At 41.6% G+C, this 20,290-nt stretch overlaps 1 protein-coding gene across 1 annotated transcript in view; it reads right to left on the bottom strand.

Annotated features, from left to right (window-relative positions):
* Positions 1 to 20,290, bottom strand: part of LOC142654474 (uncharacterized) — a 1,458,099-nt gene that overhangs the window by 248,212 nt on the left and 1,189,597 nt on the right. The window contains 1 exon segment of the mRNA XM_075828928.1: positions 7,782 to 8,514. Coding sequence (XP_075685043.1) covers positions 7,782 to 8,514 — 733 coding nt within the window.

Here is a 20,290-nt window from a genome sequence, read left to right as displayed (position 1 = left end):
CAAAAGGACGCAAGCTCGCAATCCACGACAAGGATCCCCAGACTTGCGAGTCCCTAACTGGAGCGAAAAGCTCCTGATGTACAGACAAAACAGATAAAAACAAGGACATTTATGCAAAAACACCGAAAAAGGCCATACTTACAAATGGACACAGCCAGGTCAGAAACGCTGATGAAGTTTCACACACTTGCATCCCATTATTCATTTATTTTTTAGGCACTTTACTCATTACTGCCCCCTATATTTCACTCACATTATTACACTTGCACATACACTATTCATTTATTATTTCTTACTACACATCCCATGCACCACATACCACTCCCCTCAAGACTAGTGGGAGTGGCTATTATTATTTAAAGCACCTGCTCACTCGCCTTCATCAGCGTTTCTGACCTGGCTGTGTCCATTTGTAAGTATGGCCTTTTTCGGTGTTTTTGCATAAATGTCCTTGTTTTTATCTGTTTTGTCAGAGACTTCTGACTGTTGCTTCTGTAAATGGCCTACCATTGCCCGATCAAATTGAATTGTGTTCATCATGGAACCATTGACACTACAAATTGGAGCTCTTCACTCGTCACAGATCGCCTTCCTTGTATTACCTAAAGCTATCAAACCCATTCTGCTAGGTCTGCCATGGCTTCGCCTACACACTCCGGTTCTAGACTGGAGTTCTGGAGAAGTTCTCCAATGGGGTCCCGGATGCCATAGCCATTGCCTGTCACAAGTTCACCCTGTTTTGCCCCCACTGCCTGTCACTCTCCGATCTACCATCTCATTATGCTAGTTTTGCGGATGTTTTCAGTAAAAGGAAAGCAGAGACTCTTCCTCTTCATCGCATCTACGACTGCCCGGTGGATTTACTCTGTGACGCTTCACCACCTCAAGGCCGCATATACCCTCTTTCCCTGCCAGAGACTCAAGCCATGTCCGCCTACGTTAAAGAGAATCTCGAAAGAGGGTTCATCTGAAAGTCTTCCTCCCTGGACGGAGCCGGATTCTTCTCCGTGAAAAAGGACGGATCTCTTCGGCCATGTATCGACTACCGGGGTCTAAACTGAATTACTGTTAAAAATATGTATCCCCTGCTGCTTATCTCAGAACTTTTTGACAGAATCCGTGGGGCCAAGGTATTCACAAAACTGGACCTACGCGGAGCATATAACTTGATCTGTATCCGCAGAGGAGACTAATGGAAAACCATATTTACCACCCGAGACGGCCATTACGAATACCTTGTGATGCCCATTGGCCTGTGTAACACTCCAGCTGTGATCCAGGAATTTGGAAATTACATGTTCCGTGATCTGCTGTATGCCTGTGTAGTGGTTTATCTGGACCATATCCTGATTTACTCGCCGGATTTAATGAAGCATCGGAGGCACGTTCGCCAAGCTCTGTCGCTGTTAAGGGAGTACCGTCTTTATGCAAAAATTGAGAAGTGTGTGTTTGAGAGAAGCTCTCTGCCCTTCCTGGGCTACATCGTGTCTGACCGTAGCCTCAAGATAGACCCAGAGAAGGTTAGATCTATCTTGAAGTGGCCACGTCCACAGGGCCTGCGGCCCTTACTAACATTTCTGGGTTTTGCTAACTTCTATCGGCAGTTTATCCCGAACTTCTCATCTCTGACTGCCCCAATCTCGGCCCTCACGAAGAAGAGGGCGAATGCCAAGATTTGGCATCCAGAGGCAGAATGGGCATTTACTAAGCTCAAGAGCGTTTTCACCTCAGCTTCTGTTCTTCATCACCCTGATGCTTCTCGGCAGTTTCTTCTGGAAGTGGACGCATCTTCCATTGGTGCTGGAGCACTACTAGGTCAAAAGAACTCTAAGGGCAAGATGGTGGCTTGTGGCTTCATCTCAAAATTGTTCTCTCCGGCAGAGCGCAACTGTTCCATCGGGGAACGGGAGTTGCTGGCCATCAAGTGGGCATTAGAGGAATGGAGACACTTGCTGGAAGGCGCGGTCCACCCTATTATCATTTATACGGATCACAAGAACCTTACATACTTACAGTCAGGACAACGACTAAAACCTCGCCAAACCAGGTGGTCGTTGTTCTTCGCTAGATTTCAATTCCTGCTTCACTTACGTCCTGCTGATAAGAATGTGAAGACTGATGCCCTGTCTCGATCTTTTGAGATTCATGACTCTGAAGAGATTCCCCAATATACCAATATATTATAGACCCATCTAGGATGATTGTCGCTAGCCTGTTGCAAATTAGAGACATTCTTCCTGGAAAGACTTTTGTCTGCCTTACAGACAGGAGGAGAATTCTCCGCTGGAGACACAGCTCTAAATTGGCGGGGCACTCTGGTGTTCGAAAGACTCAGGACTCCATAGCCTGGACTCAGGACTCAGTATTGGTGGCCCACGCTGCCTAAGGATGTTGTGGTCTATTTCTCTTCATGTACGAACTGTGCCTCGAACAAGTCTTCCCGCTCCAAACCTGCTGGTCTGCTCCTTCCCCTGCCCGTTCCTGATTCCCCTTGGCAGCATATAGCTATGGACTTTATCACTGACCTTCCCCCCTCGGCTGAATGTACTACAATCTGGGTAGTAGTGGATAGTTTCTCCAAGATGTCACATTTTATTCCACTGACTGGCCTCCCGTCTGCTCCTCGCCTGGCAAGCCTGTTTATTTCATACACATCTTCCAGGTACATGGATTCCCTCTGCATATTCTCTCGGACCGGGGTGTACAGTTTACATCCAAGTTCTGGAGAGTCCTGTGCAACCTGTTGGACGTTAGCATAACTAGAGAAAAAAGAGTCCTTAAAGCCATATGTAAAGTACAAAAAACAAATTTTATTACAAATAATTTACATATCGAACACTTAATAAAAAACATGGCGAGGTTTTCTAAAAAAGAAGAAGTGGCACGTGGGTCACTGGCAAGTAATATACAATATCAAGTCATATTATGTAACCATGGGGACATGAGCATGACAGTAAATAGCACAGAAGGATACAGGTATGTAGTGTGATGGTAACTAGTAGATAATTGTAACAGCGGCTGCCAGGTACTAATTTTTAAAACCTCACACTACTATAACTGTATCACTCCAAAAGGAGGGAGAGGGGATTCAAGTCAGGAAACCCTCTACTCAATTGTATGTATCCTACAGTTGAAACAGCCTCAAAAGAGGTCAAAAAGTTGCTCAAGAGGAAAAAGACATCAATTCTCAATATAATTTAAATGTACTATACACAAATCCCCAAGAGCCGAAAGGAGTACCATCAAGTGTCCCTGCAATACATAAGCAGGATGTACAGAGTGTGCAAGGCTATTCTTCTGGGATCCCCAGTTGGACGTTAACCTTGACTTCTCTTCTGCCTATCACCCTCAGTCCAATGGTCAAGTGGACAGCACCAACGAAATTTTAGAGAATTATCTTCGGCACTTTGTTTGCACCCAACATGACAATTGAGAGCAACTCCTGGCTTGGACAGAATTTTCGTACAACCACACAAGTGAGTCTACCACTTCGCCTACTTTTTACATTGTGTACAGCCAGCATCCTCGCATTCCTCTTCCTATGCCAGCCATGACTCAAGTACCGGCAGCTAACTCTTCATTTGGCTCTTTTGCTCACATCTGGCAGCAATCTAAGGCTGCGATTCTCCAAGCAGTGGACCACATGAAAAATCCAGCCGATAAAAGGAAAATTCCCCCTCAATTCTCTCCTGGAGTCAAGGTCTGGCTGTCCTCGAGAAACATTCAACTCAAGATGCCTTTTCACAAGTTTGCTCCTAGGTTCCTTGGTCCTACAGCGGATCAACACAGTATCCTATAAACTTCGGTTGCCTCCTACTCTGAAGATTCCCAACTCGTTCCATGTGTCCCTCCTTAAACCCGTGGTCCTGAACTGCTACAGTAAAGCTCCTAGGTCTGCAGCTGCTCCCAGTGGTTCTTCTGAGGTATTTGAGGTGAAGGAGATTCTGGACCACAAGTGGGTAGGAGGAAGGACTTTCTATTTGGTGGACTGGAGAGTCTTTGGTCCTGAGGAGAGATCTTGGGAGCCAGAGGAGAACGTCAATGGCCCTACCCTCATTAAAAAATTCCTCTCTCGCTCTGGACCCAAGAAAAGAGGGCGTAGTCGGGGGGGGGTACTCTTACGGCCGCGGACCGCGACCCTCACTTACCTGCCTCCTGCAGATCTTCCTCTTCCTGCCGGCGTCTTCCTCCCCAGAGACGTCGGCACATGTGCCCGCTCTGTCCCTTAGTGATTACTAGAGGGCGCGCGTGCGCTGGTTCCCGGCCATAAAGAACCAGCGCGCGCATATGTAAATAATTTATTATTCCCTGATCACACTGAACTATAAAAAGTGTCCTGCCCTACTGATCTTTGTCTGAGCATTGTTAGTATTCCCATGTTAGTCTTGCAAATGGTTCCGTAGTGTTATCCTGTTCCCGTTGTTTTCCATGCCCTGCTACCTGTGCTGTGCCCTTGTTCCTGAGCCTGTTAGTGTTGGAGTCATGTCCTGCTACACCTTGGGTCATCTGTCACATCCAGTGTAATCTGCCACGTCTAGTGTTATCTACTACATCCAGTGTTATACGCCACGTCTGGCGCAACCTGCTGTTATCCGCCACATCTGGTGTAATCTGCTGCACCCACCTCCATCCGTGCTAAAGCCTCGGCCACTGTCTGGACTATTTTAGGTACCTTTGTGCTACGAACTTGTATTGACTCTTGCATAGACTGTGACCTGGCAAGCAGCCTCTCCACTAAGGCGGAGCCGCCTAGTGGGTCCACATACCCTGTGATTATGACAGTAGTCAGTTCAGCAGAACAATATTATTTTTAAAAGCAAATTTGAAAGTTGCTTACATGGACACTAACTTTTTTAACTACTTATGCTAATCTTTTATCCATTTAAATTTTGTGTGAAGTTACTGCCATAAGGTGTCTACATTCCTGTAATCTGCTGTCCACCCGGTCGTAAAGCAAATTCCGTCCCTGGTTACAGAGCAGAATTGACGGACTGCAGAAGGTGGGGGTGTATCTTCACTGCCTGCCTTCTCAAGTCTATGGAGAAGGTAGAGGGGGAGAAGAAAGAGAGCGTCAGCAACAAACAGGCTGCATACAAGTCTATAGACATGGAGCAGGGGGAGGAATAAGGAGCAGAGTGAGAAAGACACAGGCTGCTGGTAAGATTTCTATGTCACCCCAGTGCTGGATTATTAGCTACACTGCTCATTAATGTCTCCTCCGTGCTAATGCAGCTTCTATATATTTGATACATAGAGATAGGAGAGTTCAGAGACAACTATTTAGAAAAATGGAATTAGAAAAATGCAGAATACAACTCATATAATGGGCAGAAATAGTGTTATTCCTCCTGTACACACATATGAATTCTTATTCTAAAAGTCACCTGAAAAGTTAGACATGCTTTAAAAACACATAGTAATTAAAAGAAATTCCTTCTAAAAGTGTAGTCTTAAAATTTTAACTAAATCCTCACGTCACAATTTCCTTTACCACTATTATCCCCTTCCCTTTCTTATTTTTGACCTAATAAATACCAGCCGGAGGATGGAAACGCCTCCAACGATATTAGTTTTAAAGTCTCTACGGCATCTAAATACTCCGCAAGACAATATTATACAATTCTGGGGAAGTTTACATCTATTTTCCTAGAAAATGAAGTTGAACATTGAATGGGCATTGGTATCCTCACACAGTCAGATCTTTAAAAACTTTTCGCCAAGCATCAAAAACCTGTTTCAATTTTATTGGTCAGCCGTGGCCAAATAGACAATCTTACACAATTAGATATGACATAGAGCGTCAAAAATCAACTAGGCAAACTGAATTGAATATTGCAAATGAATAAGTTCCATGAAAAATTAAAACCACTGAAATAAAAATATATATATATTCTCCACATGGGGTATCTTTACTGTGTCAACAACATTGATAACATGGGAAAAAAAAATACATGAAGAATTTCGATTCACACACTGGTACATTAAACAACAACTGCTTCGTATTAATTTTTTTATCTGGTCATTTAGGCACAGTGGAAAAGTTAGATATATTCTGAATACATGAAAGGAGGGATGAAACAGGTTTAATCGCTTATGACACCGATTATGTTGTAATATTTTATTAGATGTTATTAAGGGATGGTGGTTATTTTGTTTATTTACAAAGTCGTAAAGTAGATTCACACGTCTTCCTTGTAAATGCATTTGTGGTGTATGATTTTATGACAGGTGTATATAATTAAACCACTGTATAATGTGATTTATTAAGTCTTGTATTTCATCTTTTAGAATCAATAATATTTTACATGGGGTGTCCTTACTTTCAGTATGTCACTCTCGATTTCCTGTGATATCGGATGCTAGGTAAACAACGAGGTTCTGAGTGCAAGATAGTGCAAAACTGACCCATACGGATGCGCTGTTCCCTTGACGTTTATTAAGCAGATCCTGAGACTGCCGAGCCACTTTATCTCTCTGTTTTGTTAAGGTGCTGTGATTTCACTATCCAAATATAACTCCAGGCAGTCTGCTGATTTGCTGAGGGTTAGAAGCTGCAGTCGCTTATTTTTTCTTGCTGAAATATAAAGATTGATCAGCAGGAAATCACAGTAATTGATCCACACGAGACTATGACAAACTTGGTAAAAATGATGCAAAGGAGAGGATTTTTTAAAATGATGCATAATCCAAGTCTGGGAGATGCTTTCTTAGAAGTCAAGTCATAGAGGGTGGATCTAATTCAGACAGCTCTGTTTCCACAGTTGCCTCTTCTGCCCTGCTCACCAGATTTGGTGAGCAGAGGAGGAGGACACAGAGGGAACGGAGCACAGTCTGAAATAGATCCACCCTCTATGACTTGGCTTCTAAGGAAGCATCTCCCAGACTTGGATTATGCATCGATCATCCTCATTCTAAAAATCACCTGTGCACAATTTTTTACCAAGTTCGAGCAACTCACCAGTTAATTACCGTCAAGGGAACAGCACCTCCGCAAGGGTCAGTTTCCGCTATCTTGCACTCAGTACCTCTTTGTGCATCTAGCATCCGATAGCACATCTCTCTCTCGCTGGGACAAGTTCTTCACCCAGAAAGACCTGTGGCTAGCAGTCTCCCAAACTATCACTTGGAATCTACTTTTTTTTTTTTGACGACTTGGTTGTCGTGCTCCTAGCACGACACCGATAGGTGAGTGTACTGCATTCACATTCCTGCATCTCCAACGTCTCTTGAGATGATCCCCTAGGTTGCACCATTGTGTGCTTTTTATCTCTGAAGTGATGACTCTGGATTCTCCTGCAGTGTGGGTGAATTTATGAATACAGTAATAAGAAGCTAGGTTAATGGTGACAATTCAGCTTCTCTGCTTTGTATGTAAACAAGGCTCTTTTCTTCCTTATAGCCACAATACTTTTTCTTTATTTATCCCGGTCACAGTTGACCTCAGGTAAATATATTTTGGACGTTTGGCAGATCCAGGCTAATTCCACCCAAAAAAGAAACACTTATTGGCTGTATAAGGTCTATAAGTTCCCTAATGTGTTGAAAATCTTTTATTGCTCTTAGAACATTTTCCACATTCCAAACGAGAATATGATCTGTATGTAAATTCTCTGATGAGTTAAAAAACGATTTCCTTGTAAAATATTTTCCACATATAGAACATCAAAACAGCTTCTCCCCTGTGTGACTGCTTTGATGATCTCCAAGTCGGGCTTTAGTACTAAAACATTTCCCACATCCTGAACAAGAGTATGGCTTCTCTCTCGTGTGACTTCTCTCATGTGTAACAAGATGTGATTTATTTGTAAAGCATTTTCCACATTCTGAACATGAAAATGGTTTCTCTCCTGTGTGAATTTTCTCATGTGTAACAAGATTTGATTTATCTGTAAAACATTTCCCACATTCTGAACAGGAGTATGGCTTCTCTCCTGTGTGAATTCTATGATGATCACTAAGTCTGGCTTTAGTAATAAAGCACTTCCCACATTCTGAACATGAATATGGTTTCTCTCCTGTGTGACTTCTCCCATGTCTAACAAGACTTGATTTCTCCTTAAAGCACTTCCCACATTCTGAACACGAGTACGGTTTCTCTCCTGTGTGAATTCTCTCATGTATATCAAGACTTGATTTATTTATAAAACATTTTCCACATAATGAACATGAATACGGCTTCTCTCCAGTGTCAATTCTTTCATGAATAACAAGATGTGATTTATTAATAAAACATTTCCCACATAGGGAACATGAATACGGCTTCTGTCCCGTAAGAATTCTCTCATGTCTAACCTTACTTGATTTATCAGTCAAGCACTTCCCACACAATGAACAAGAAAATGGCTTCTCCCCTGTGTGAATTCTCTCATGTATTACAAGACTTGATTTATATGTAAAGCATTTCCCACAATCTGAACATGAATATGGCTTCTCTCCTGTGTGAATTCTCTCATGTGTAACAAGACTTGATTTATGAGTAAAGCACTTCCCACATTCTGAACAAGAGTATGGCTTCTCCCCTGTGTGACTTCCATGTGTAAAACAACCAGAGCTTTTTGACCTTTTACCCACTTTACGACCTGTACTTGTGGTAATATGTGATTGGTCCGGAGAAGATTCCTCATGGTTAGGGGAATTATATGATAGATCTATACTGTGAAGTCCTGGATGTACATTGAGGGTACTGAGATTTTCTCCTGAAGACTGCTGCATGATATCTTCATCTTCTACTTTACAATTTAGTGATGACATGAAGTTTCCCTCTGAGAAATTTTCTGTTAGGATTAAAAATAGATGACTTGATTTTTGTATTACATAAAACTTGTTTTGATATAACAAAATAATTTGAAAAGCATAACCTTGTCAGGCAATTAAGCCTGTCCTCTTCCAACACATTTGACCCTTCAATACCAATTTGACATCAATAATAAAACAAGAACTTAATATCGTTATTGACAATCTAATCATAGCCACAGTCTATATTTAACAGGATAATGTGCCATGAGACAAAGGACACATCTCAGGCTGAATTCACGGACATGACAATGAGATCTGTATATCCTAATGTCCAGCACCTTGTATCATACCACTTAGGGCTCATTCAGACGAGCGTGATTCTTGTCCGTGTGCTGTGCGTTGAAACAATGATTGATTTCAATGGGGCTATTAACACATCTGTTGCGTGAAACTCATTGCATGTCCTATATTAGTGCGTTTTCACGCACCTAGTCACCTATTGAAGTCAATGGGTGCGTGAAACCGACTGACAGCACACGGACGCACATCCGTGTGTTGTCGGTGTTTCACGCATCAATTACATTGAAAAAAAATAGAAGTGCTTGCAAGTGTGTGAGAAACACATGCCACACGCAAAGCACACTGATGCAAAACGCAACACACACGGACAGATTTACACACGTTTTTTTAAGCGTGTAAATCTGCCACGCTCGTGTGAATGAAGCCAAAGAATTCAGGATGTTCTATGGGGAAAAAGATTCACTACACTTACCGGTAATTCTTTTTTCCTGAACCATGACAGCACCCCCGGAGATACATGCCATCCAAAGGACACACCTTTCCACACACACAGGCTGTTAGATGTAGTTTGGATATTTAGGGGTGACCTACTGGACCCTAGAACAGTAGATCTGGCATGTCTGGGAGAAATCATGGCTGATATGATGAAATTTTTCTCAACCATGTGTACCAGGGTCTCTTTGGCCATGATCTTCTTTATCACCCTAAGTAGAAGACACAGTGAAGGGAATGGATAACTTTGGTGATGACTCCAGCATTGGGCTAGAGCATCTATTGCTAAGGAGTAATACGAGGTGTTTATGGAAAATAATCTCCTGCCCTTCCTGTTCTCTCTGGTAGCAAAACGATCTATGGAGGGAGTTACCCTTCTGGATATGATCATCTGAAAGATAGCTGGATTGAATGACCACTGCAGACTTCCTAAGCAGAACTCGATTCAGAACCCAGTCAATTTGATTGTCCCTGCCCATGTAAATTGTTGAAAGGGACAACGGATGATGTTCCACTAGGGTATAGATCTTCGTTGAGAGGGCCATCAGTAAATCTGACCTGGTGCCTCCCTGATGGTTTAAATATGCCACTGTCGTATTTGATTCATTTTTGATATTGAGAAAGAGCCTGACTGTGGATTAAAGATAAAGGTGAAGATCTAGAGAACACTTGTTATTGTCCTATTTCCTTAATATACTATATGGACAATAGTTTTGGGACACCCATACTTTACTCCTACAGGAGCTTCTATGACATCCTATTCTAAATCCATAGGCACTAATATGGAGTTGGTCCCCATGCCATGAAGCTTCCGGCATACAATCTTTGTGCGGATGTTGATACCAGAGGAGGTTTGCAGCGCTGCAGTTATTGAGTCATCGGGCGTTGGGGACTTTTATACATTATGCTCCGCAGCACTCGGTGACCCCTCTCTGTAACTGGTCTTCTGTGGTACCTAAACCATTCCACTTTGCAATAATACCACTCACAGTTAATTGTGGAATATCTAGGAGGGAAGAAATTTACGGAAATGACTTGTTACAACGGTGGCGTCCTATTACAGGACCACACTGGAATTCAGTGAGCTCTTTACAATGACCAATTCTATCACAAATGTTTGTAAAGTCTGACTGCATGGAGAAGCGCTGGATTTTATACACCCACCTGTAGTAATGGGACTTCATGAAACACCTGAATTCAATTAAGGCTATCTTCACACAACAGTGGAAAAAAATGCCCATTAAAAACGCATCAACTGTCAGTTTTTCATGGCTGTTTTGCATCAGTGTCTCCAAATTTTCATCCATTTCAAGTTTGTCTGACCGGTTTTAATTGCCGTTTGCTATTTGCTTTCCATGGCCGTTAAAAAAATGGATGGATTTAATTTGTCAGGTTTTTTTTGTCCCAACCCCCTGAAAACACCCGTTTCCTTGTATATTGTGCCGCAATGCCCCTGTAGAAAGTACCACAGTGCTTACTGTAGATACAGCCACACACACCCCAACCTGTAGATGCGCCATACCCTCCTTGTAGATAGCGCCATTGGGGCTCTCTCTAGGAGCAGAATCCTGAGCCAGAGCGTAAGCTGGAGCCCCTGACATAATTGTAATTATATGGATATATTTACATAAGTATAAGTATTATTTATTTATATGTTAATTATTTGTTACACATGTTTTGTGATCACATGACATGTATTTGTTATCCATATGATTGGCTGGGGATTTATTATATGTATATGATTGGTTGATTTAAATTGGTAAGAGATGTTTTTTATTGATGTAATTAGTGACAGGTGGTTCCCATTCATGTTTAGAGAAATGTATATAGTATTTAACCCCTTCCTGACATTTGTCGTATGGACACGTCATGCAAAAGCTAGTGCATCCCGCATTTTGCCATATCCATATGACAAATGGATGCCACAGGCTCAGAAGCTGAGTCTGTTTCATCATCCCCGGGTGTCAGCTGAATGTTACAGCTGACACCCTGGGGTAATGGCGGGGACCAACGTTAGCTTCGAACCCCGACATTTACCCCTTAAATGCAGCGGTCAAAAGCAATCGCTGCATTTAAGGGGTTTGCAGCTCATCGACACACCAGCAATGAAATTGCTGGGGTGCTGGTGGCTGCAATGGCAACCGGAGGCCTAATACTGGCCTCCCGGTCTGCCTAGTATGGAAGTCGTTCAGGCCCGACCTCGAGGTGGGGCCTAAAATTCTTCTGTAGCCGCCGGCAAGATGGCGCCGGCTCTAGAGCTGAGCCGGCGTCATCAGCGGTGGGTAAGAGCTGTATGTTACAGCTGACATCCACCTGTAATGGCAGGAACCAGAACTAGCTCCGATCCCTGCCATTAACCCCTTAGATGCAGCGATCGATGCATCTTAGAGGCAGTCCTGCTATCGCATTGCAGGGCTGCCGACTGCTGCTATGGCAACATGAGGCCTAACAAAGGCCTCCTGCTCTGCCATTACGTGCAATGTATTAGAAAAAAACCTGACAGTTGGACCTTCAAATCCCCTAGTGGGACTAAAAAAAAAAGTGTAAAAATAAAAAGTTGTAAAAAGTTAAATAAAAGTTTCAAGTAATACAATAAAACACAAAAGCCCTTTTTCCCTGATCAAGTCCTTTATTATTCAAAAAATAAATAAACCAAAACATAGTTGGTATCACCGCGACCGTAACGGCCTGAACTATACAAATGTTATTTATTCCACGCGGTGAACGCCGTAAAAAAAACAACTTAAAAATACAATGGCAGAATAAAAAATGATCAAAAAGTCGCATAATTCCAAAAATGGTGCCTATAAAAACTACCGTATTTTGCGGACTATAGGACTCACTGGACCATAAGACGCACCCATAAATTGTAGCGTAAAAAAGGTTTTGCCTTTAACTCTACATTTCCTGGGTAATATTGAGACAATAGGGTACCACAATGCCCCATAAAAATGTCAGACACAGAAATACAAGACATTGGCAGCTATAGTGCTCTCACCCTCCCCTGAACTCACCAAACATCAGAGACGTGGAGAGGTCAGGGGTTAATGTTGTTGAATCTGCTCTTCTTACGGCTCTGTACATGAGGGGGCTTGGCTAGAAGATCCTTGTCGATCAGTACCTGCATAGATAGTGAGATGAACAGTGAGATGACAGAATTCTGTCTGTTGCGATTTGATAGTCAGCATCCCCGACGGATGATAGAATCTTTACCTTTCAGTCAGATGTTGAGGGTCAAACGTATTGTGACAGAACCCCAACATCTTACATCACGTTTGGATGACATGGGTGAGAAATTCGCCCAACGTAAATATCCCCGAACACTCCTACGCAAACAGAGAGATAGGGTTGAATCTGTCGCTAGGGATCAGTTATTGACATCACAAAGTAAAAATACACCAAACAGAGTAGCATTTGTCTCAACTTTTTGTGACATTAGCTATAGGATCTCTAATATTATACGTAAGGAATGGCATATCCTCTGTAATTTATCGGGTGAGGTTCCCGAATTTAGCAATCCCCCTATGATGGCTTTTAGGCGTCAAAAAAATCTTAGGGATCAACTGGTACACGCGGATGTGTAGTCTTCGCAATTGAGTCGCCAATTAACTTTGGCCCCCAAAAAATTGGGATGCTTCCCATGTTTGAATTGCGTGAATTGCAACATCATGGTGAAGGGCAATATAATTAGACACCCGACGAATGGGAAAATATTCCATATTAAACAATTTCTAACTTGTGCATCAACATTTGTTGTATATGTACTACAGTGTCCATGTAAGTTGCTATACTTGGGTGAAACCACACAGGAATGCCGCTTACGTATTAATAAGCATAGATCCACTATTAAAACCAATAAACTGGATCTTCCAGTCCCAGCACACTTTTCTTCAGCGGGACACAGGGTCAGCGATCTGAGATTTTGGATCGTTGACCATGTGCCCCTACATAGGAGGGGCGGCGATAGAATTGCCAAATTAAAACGTAAAGAACTGGAGTGGATTCATAGATTAGATTCTTTACATCCAAGGGGGTTGAATGTTGATTTTAAAGTTGGGGTGGTTCTCAACTAAATGGGTACAGTGATTGGGTTTTCTCTCTGTTGTGCCATGCATGGTCTTTCACTGTCGTCTACTACTATATATGTATCTGTGAACACATTCAATATGACGACATTGTCATTGCAATATAAAATAATACATTTTGTTTTTATTAATATATCCATAAATTTTCTAAATTTTTGTCATTTTTTCAGATTCCGACATTGTACTGGATTCTTTCCTCTGGGTTCTGGAGTCCTTATAGAACTGTTTTCATCATCTATATGCGGCCATTTACATCTGGTCAACTTGGTTCGTTTTTTTGTTTCAACAAAGGGGGCAGTATAATATGACATTTTTTGACATCCTTCCAGGGATAGCTACTACGGTAGTGGGCTTATAGTATATTTAGGGGAGTATCTGCATGTGTACACACATTGTGACATTATTACATTGTTTATTTCATATTTTGAGGCGCTATGCCTCTAATACTTATACATTTAGATGGATACATATTTATTGCATATATATATAATAACATTATACAGTATAAGCACTTATTTTATACAATGTGTGTTGCTGCTGATTAACTCCCCTATTCTAACATTTTCGGACTATTTATCCGGATGCATACCTATTAAATATATATAACTAACAATATATGGCCATATTATTAATCCCATACTAAATGTTTATTGCTGATAAAATCCTCTGTTTGAAACATTTTCTGACCTGTTGTTCCATTATAGTTACGTTCCTGGACGTGATATGTTCTTCCAGGTTGTAAAATGGCCGCCATGTACTGGAATTCATACTGCGCATGCGCGAAATTAAGATAGCAAATTCTGGCCAAGATGGCCACCGTGCTATCGAATGCGCATGCGCGGGAATAGCCACCCGCGATCTCGCGGGATTTCGCTATGCATTGCAAATAGTAATGATAGTCTCATTACACAGGTGTGCTATACATTTGTACACATACTGGACAGCTGAGACCTAGAGGAACGAGCCCTTGTTTCGGTTTTCTGCTATTGACAACTTTGAATGTTTTTATTATATACATCTGTGTGAGTCATTATGTCATTAACACTTTAATGTACCTAGGACTGTCTTTTTTCTGTACTAGTCCCTTATTTATAACTTTGTATATTCACATGTACACTGGCATTCATATTTATCTTTAATACTGTATTTTGTTTTTGTATCATCAATTTTATATTGGATTTTGTCTTAATCACTGTTTAATTTCAATTGGGCTTTGCAAGCCTTTATATACTTATGACTTGATGTGTGTTTTTATGCTTGAAAAAAGTCCAGTTGGACTGAAACGTCGCATGGGTGAATAAATAGCTCTTGCTCTTTTTGGAAGTGCTGCCTCTGTCCATTCTTTGTCTGCTTGATATCCAGGACCGCGGACCAGGTCTTATTGAGGCGTGCACCCACTTGCAGTCCAGTGCTGTGGAATCTTTTCGTTTTTTGCCATAACAATGTCAGACACAGAAATACAAGACATTGGCAGCTATAGTGCTCTCACCCTCCCCTGAACTCACCAAACATCAGAGACGTGAAGAGGCAGGGGTTAATGGTGTTGAATCTGCTCTTCTTATGGCTCTGTACATGAGGGGGCGTGGCTAGAAGATCCTTGTCGATCAGTACCTGCATAGATAGTGAGATGAACAGTGAGATAACAGAATTCTGTCTGTAAGATGTGACTGTTCAGTGAGCAGATAACTCAGAGATCTTTTACACACAGCACAAGACATGCTGCTTCCATTACAATGAACTGCAAGGACAGTCTCCTCCTCCTGGCATCTGTTTGCCTTACGGAGATAAGCCGCAGCTCAGATTCTAAGAGAAAAACTGCGTCTTATAGTCCAAAAAATACGATATAGCTCATCTCGCAAAAAACAAGCCCTCATGCAGCTCCGTCGATGAAAAAATGTAAAAGTTATGGTTCTCACAACATGGCGACAGAAAAAATACATTCTTTTTTGCAAAAGTAAAAAAAGTTGTAAAACATAAAAAAGTGATATAAATTTGGTATCGCTAGAATCGTACTGACCCACAGAATAAAGCTAACATGTAATTTATAACGCACGCTGTATAAAAAAAAAACCAAAAGAACTATACCAGAATTGCTTTTTTTGGGAACCCTTGCCTCCCAAAAAATAGGATAAAAAGTGATATTAAAAAAAAATAAAAAAAATTTGCATGTAAAAAATGGCAGTAATAACTACAACTCGTCCCGCAAAAAAAACAGTCCTCATACCAATACGTCTATGAATAAAATAAGTTAAGGCTCCAATAAGTCAGGAAATAAAAAATATGCAGTTGTGCAGGTCCAAAGGGAACATTTCTTCTGTTTCTAGAGGAGATTTTTTCAAGGCCCTAAAATTAGTGTGGATCAAAACGGGGATAAGAAAGGGCATTTATCATTGCGACACCGGCCTGTGCAGAAAGGATTGTGTCGCAGCGTAACACACATCTATGGATTATTTTATTGCTTTTTTACTCCATTATTATACCCCCTAACTATGCCCCTGATGTTCTCTGCCCAGCTTACATGTAACCCCACATTAAAAACTGAAATGCCAGTAAAACTCCAAACAAAACTACTACCAAGAAAAATCCGCCCTCCAAAATGCCAAATGGCGCTCCCTCCATTCTGAGCCCTACACTGTGCCCAAACAGCTGTTTACTTCCACATACATGGCATCGCCATACCCGGGAGAACCCTTTTAACAATTTTTGGGGAGTGTGTCTCCAATGGCACAAGCTGGGCACGACATATTTGCCACTGAAATGGAATATCTAGAGAAAATGTAAATTTTTACTTTGCACCATCCGCAGCGCATTCATTTATGGAAAAGACCTGTGGGGTGAAAATGCTAACTACACCCCTTAATAAATGCCTTGAGGGGTGTAGTTTCCGAAATGGGGTAACTTGTCAGGGGTTTCTTTTATTATTTCACATCAGAACCTCTGCAATTGTGAACCAATACTTTGTAAATCGCCAAATTAGGCCTCAATTTCGCATGGTACTTGTTCACTCCTGAGCCTGGTCGAATGTCCAGGCAAAAGATTAGGGCCATATGTAGGGTATTTCTAAAACCGGGAAACACAGCATAATAATTAGAGAGCTTCCTTGTTATGGTGGCACAAGCTGGGCACCACATATTGTCATATCTATGGAACAATTGCCATTTTCACTCTGAAACATCGAGTGCACACAAATTTCTGCTAAACACCTGCGGGGTTTACATCCTCACTACACCCCTAGGTGAATACCTTGATGGTTGTAGTTTCCAAAATGGGGTCACTCCTGGGGGGTTTCCATTGTTTTGATTCCACAGGGGCTCTGTGTGCCCGAACAGCAGTTTATGACCACATATAGGATATTGCCGTACTCGAGAGAAATTACAAATGTTGGGGTTCTTTTTTTCCTTTATTTGTTGAGAAAATGAAAAATTTTAAACTAAAGCTACGTCTTATTGAAGAAAAGGGATTGTTTTTATTATCACTGCCCAATTCTAATAAAGTCTATGAAACACCTGTGTGGTTAAAATGCTTACTACACCCCTAGATGAATACTCCAAGGGGTGTAGTTTCGTAAATTGAGTCACTTTTGGGTAGTTTCCACTGTACTGGTACCTTCGGGGCTTTGCAAAAGTGACATGGTGCCAAGAAATCAATCCAGCAAAATCTGTACTCCAAAAGCCAAATCGCGCTCCTTCTCTTCTGAGCCCTGCCATGTGCCCAAACAGCAGTTTATGCCCAAATATGGGGTATTACCGTATTTTACAGAGAATTTGCTTTACAAATGTTAGGGGCTTTTTCTTCTTTATTCCTTGTGGACATTTTTTTTTTTATAGCTAATACTACATCTTATTGGAAAAAATTAACATTTTTCATTTTCACGTCCAAATTCTAATAAAATCTATGAAATACCTGTGGGGTCAAAATGCTCACTACACCCCTAGATGAACTACTTGTGGGTTGTAGTTTCCAAAATGGGGTATTTTTTGGGGTGCTTCCTTTGTTTTGGCACCACAAGACCTCTTCAAACCAGACATGGTGCCTAAAATATATTCTAAAAAAAAGGAGGCCCCAAAATCCACTGGGTGCTGCTTTGCTTCTGAGGCCTGTACTTCAGTCTAGTAGCACACTAGGGCCACATGTAGGATATTTCTAAAAACTGCAGAATCTGGGCAATAAATATTGAGTTGCATTTCTCTAGTAAAACCTTCTGTGTTACAGAAAAAAAAATGATTAAATATGAATTTCACCTCCACTTTGCTTTAACCCCTTCCCTCCGCAGCCATTTTTCAGATTTTCACTCTTGTTCTTTCCTCCCCACCTTCCAAAAGCCAAAACTTTTCTTTCTCCATCAATATTGCCGTATGAGGGTTTGTTTTTTGCGGGACGAGTTGTAGATTTTCACAGCACCATTTTTTGTACCATATAATGTAGTGGGAAACGAGAAAAAATATATATGTGGGGTGGAATAGGAAAAAAACAGCGATTCCTCAACCTTTTGAGTGGTTTTGTTTTTACGGCGTTCAACGTATGGTAAAAACGGCATGTTAACTTTATTCTGCGGGTCAATACGATTACAGCGATACCAAATTTATATCGTTTTCTTTGTTTTACTACTTTTACAAGGAAAAAACTGATTGTTAAAAATAAAATGTGAGTTTTGTCTCCACATTCTGAGAGACATAACGTTTTTATTTTTCTGTGGATTTAGCCGTGTGAGGGCTTATTTTTTTGCGGGGCGAGCTGTAGTTTATATTGGTACTATTTTGGGGTACGTGAGACTTTTTGATCACTTTTTATTTAATTTTTTGTGGGAGAAGGAGGGACCAAAAAACAGCAATTCTGATGTTTTTAATTTTTTATGGCGTTCACCGTGCAAACGAAATAATGATATATTGTAATAGTTTCGACTTTTACGGACGCGTCGATACCAGTTATGCTAGCTTTTTATTTTTTTACATTGTGCTTGAGGGAAAATGGGAAAAGGTTTTTTTTTTTAGCTTTTAATTATTTTCTTTGTTAAAAAAACTTTATTTTACTGTTTTTTACTTGTCCCCCTAGGGGACTTTAACCAGCGGTCGTTAGATCGCTTGCACGATATACTGCAATACTAATGTATTGCAGTATATCGCGATTCTGAGTACAAAGATGGCGGACCCGGGGGACTTAGTCAGGCCCCTAGGCAGCCGTGCCAACCAACGGCTCCACCCCCCTGATCTCACCGCGGGGGGGGGGGTCGTTGCAGGGGGTCGCCCCCCTGTTTTTTGTCATGTAAATGCCGCGATCGCTATTGAACACGGCATTTAACGGGTTCAACAAGCGGGATTGCGCTCGTTACCCGGAAGTGTCGGCTGTAACACACAGCCGACACACTCACTCTATGGAGCGGTCTCAGCCCGTGAGCCCACTTCATATTCCCCCAAGCGGCGTGCGCCGTATATATACGGCGGATGTCGGGAAGGGGTTAATTCCTGTGAAACTCCTAAAAGGTTTTTAAATGCTGTTTTGAATACTTTGAGGGGTGCAGTTTTTAAAATGGGCTGACTTATGGAGGGTTGTATTGTATAGGCCCCTCAATGCCAGTTCAGAACTGAACTGGCCTCTGTAAAATTGCCTTTTTAAATTTTCTTGAAAACTTGAGAAATTGCTTCTAAAGTTCTAAGCCTTGTAACGTCCTAGAAAAATAAAAGGACGTTCAAAAAACGATGCCAATCTAAAGTAGACATATGGGGATGTTAATTAGCAACAATTTTGTGTGGTATAACAGCCAGTCTTACAAGCAGATACATTTAAATTTAGAAAATGCTAATTTTTGCAATTTTTTGCTAAACTTTGGTGTTTTTCACAATTAAATACTAAATGTATCGGGCAAATTTTACCACTAAGTTAAAGCCCAATGTGTCACGAGAAAACAATCTCAGAATCGCTTGGATAGGTGAAAGCCTTCCAAAGTTATTACCACATAAAGGGACATGTCAGATTTGAAAAATAAGACTCTGTCAGGAATGTCAAAATTGGCCAAAGCGGGAAGGGGTTAAGGAAGGTGAAACACTGTTAGAATAGGCTTAATAATGACTCCTGCGCGAGTTGAAACGTTGCTTTTTCCTATGATGTACTGGGAATAATAAAAGAAGGACATTCTTTTGAATACACCTGCCTTGATGCTGCCATTTTTTGGGGGATTGACTGATCCCTGAGGTACTAGAGGGATTGGGGGTGAAGTGCCATGCACATTTGTTTGGTATAACCATTATATTTTTTCCTCTTCCAGTCTGATGACTGTTGTAATTGATGATTTGGAGTGTGCTGTTGATCTTTTTACACTGTAAATATATGGATAGTGACGTCAGTGGCTCCTCCTTGAGCAGAATCCCTGATGCTCTGGGCAAGCTTCCGCTCCAGGAGAAGCCCCTGACTTCACTGTCAATATATGGACAATGATGTTAGGGGGTTTGAGATGGCAGAATCCCAGAATCTCAAAGCCCCTAACATCACGGTCCATATATGGACTGTGACATCAATGGCTTTCGCAAGTCAGGAGTCCCAGGCCAGAGAGCTTGCGATGCTCTGGCTGGAAACACCATAGTTGAAAGCCCTAACATTACTGTCCATATATGGACAATGACATCAAGGGCTTTCCTGGGCTGAGCACTTAAAGTAGCCCAGGGGAGTCCTCTTGTGAGGGC

The sequence above is a fragment of the Rhinoderma darwinii genome, chromosome 1 (genome assembly GCF_050947455.1).
Source record: "Rhinoderma darwinii isolate aRhiDar2 chromosome 1, aRhiDar2.hap1, whole genome shotgun sequence".
Classification (NCBI taxonomy): domain Eukaryota; kingdom Metazoa; phylum Chordata; class Amphibia; order Anura; family Rhinodermatidae; genus Rhinoderma; species Rhinoderma darwinii.
Note: the sequence above shows the minus strand (reverse complement) of the source record. Positions and strands in the feature narration are given on the sequence as shown.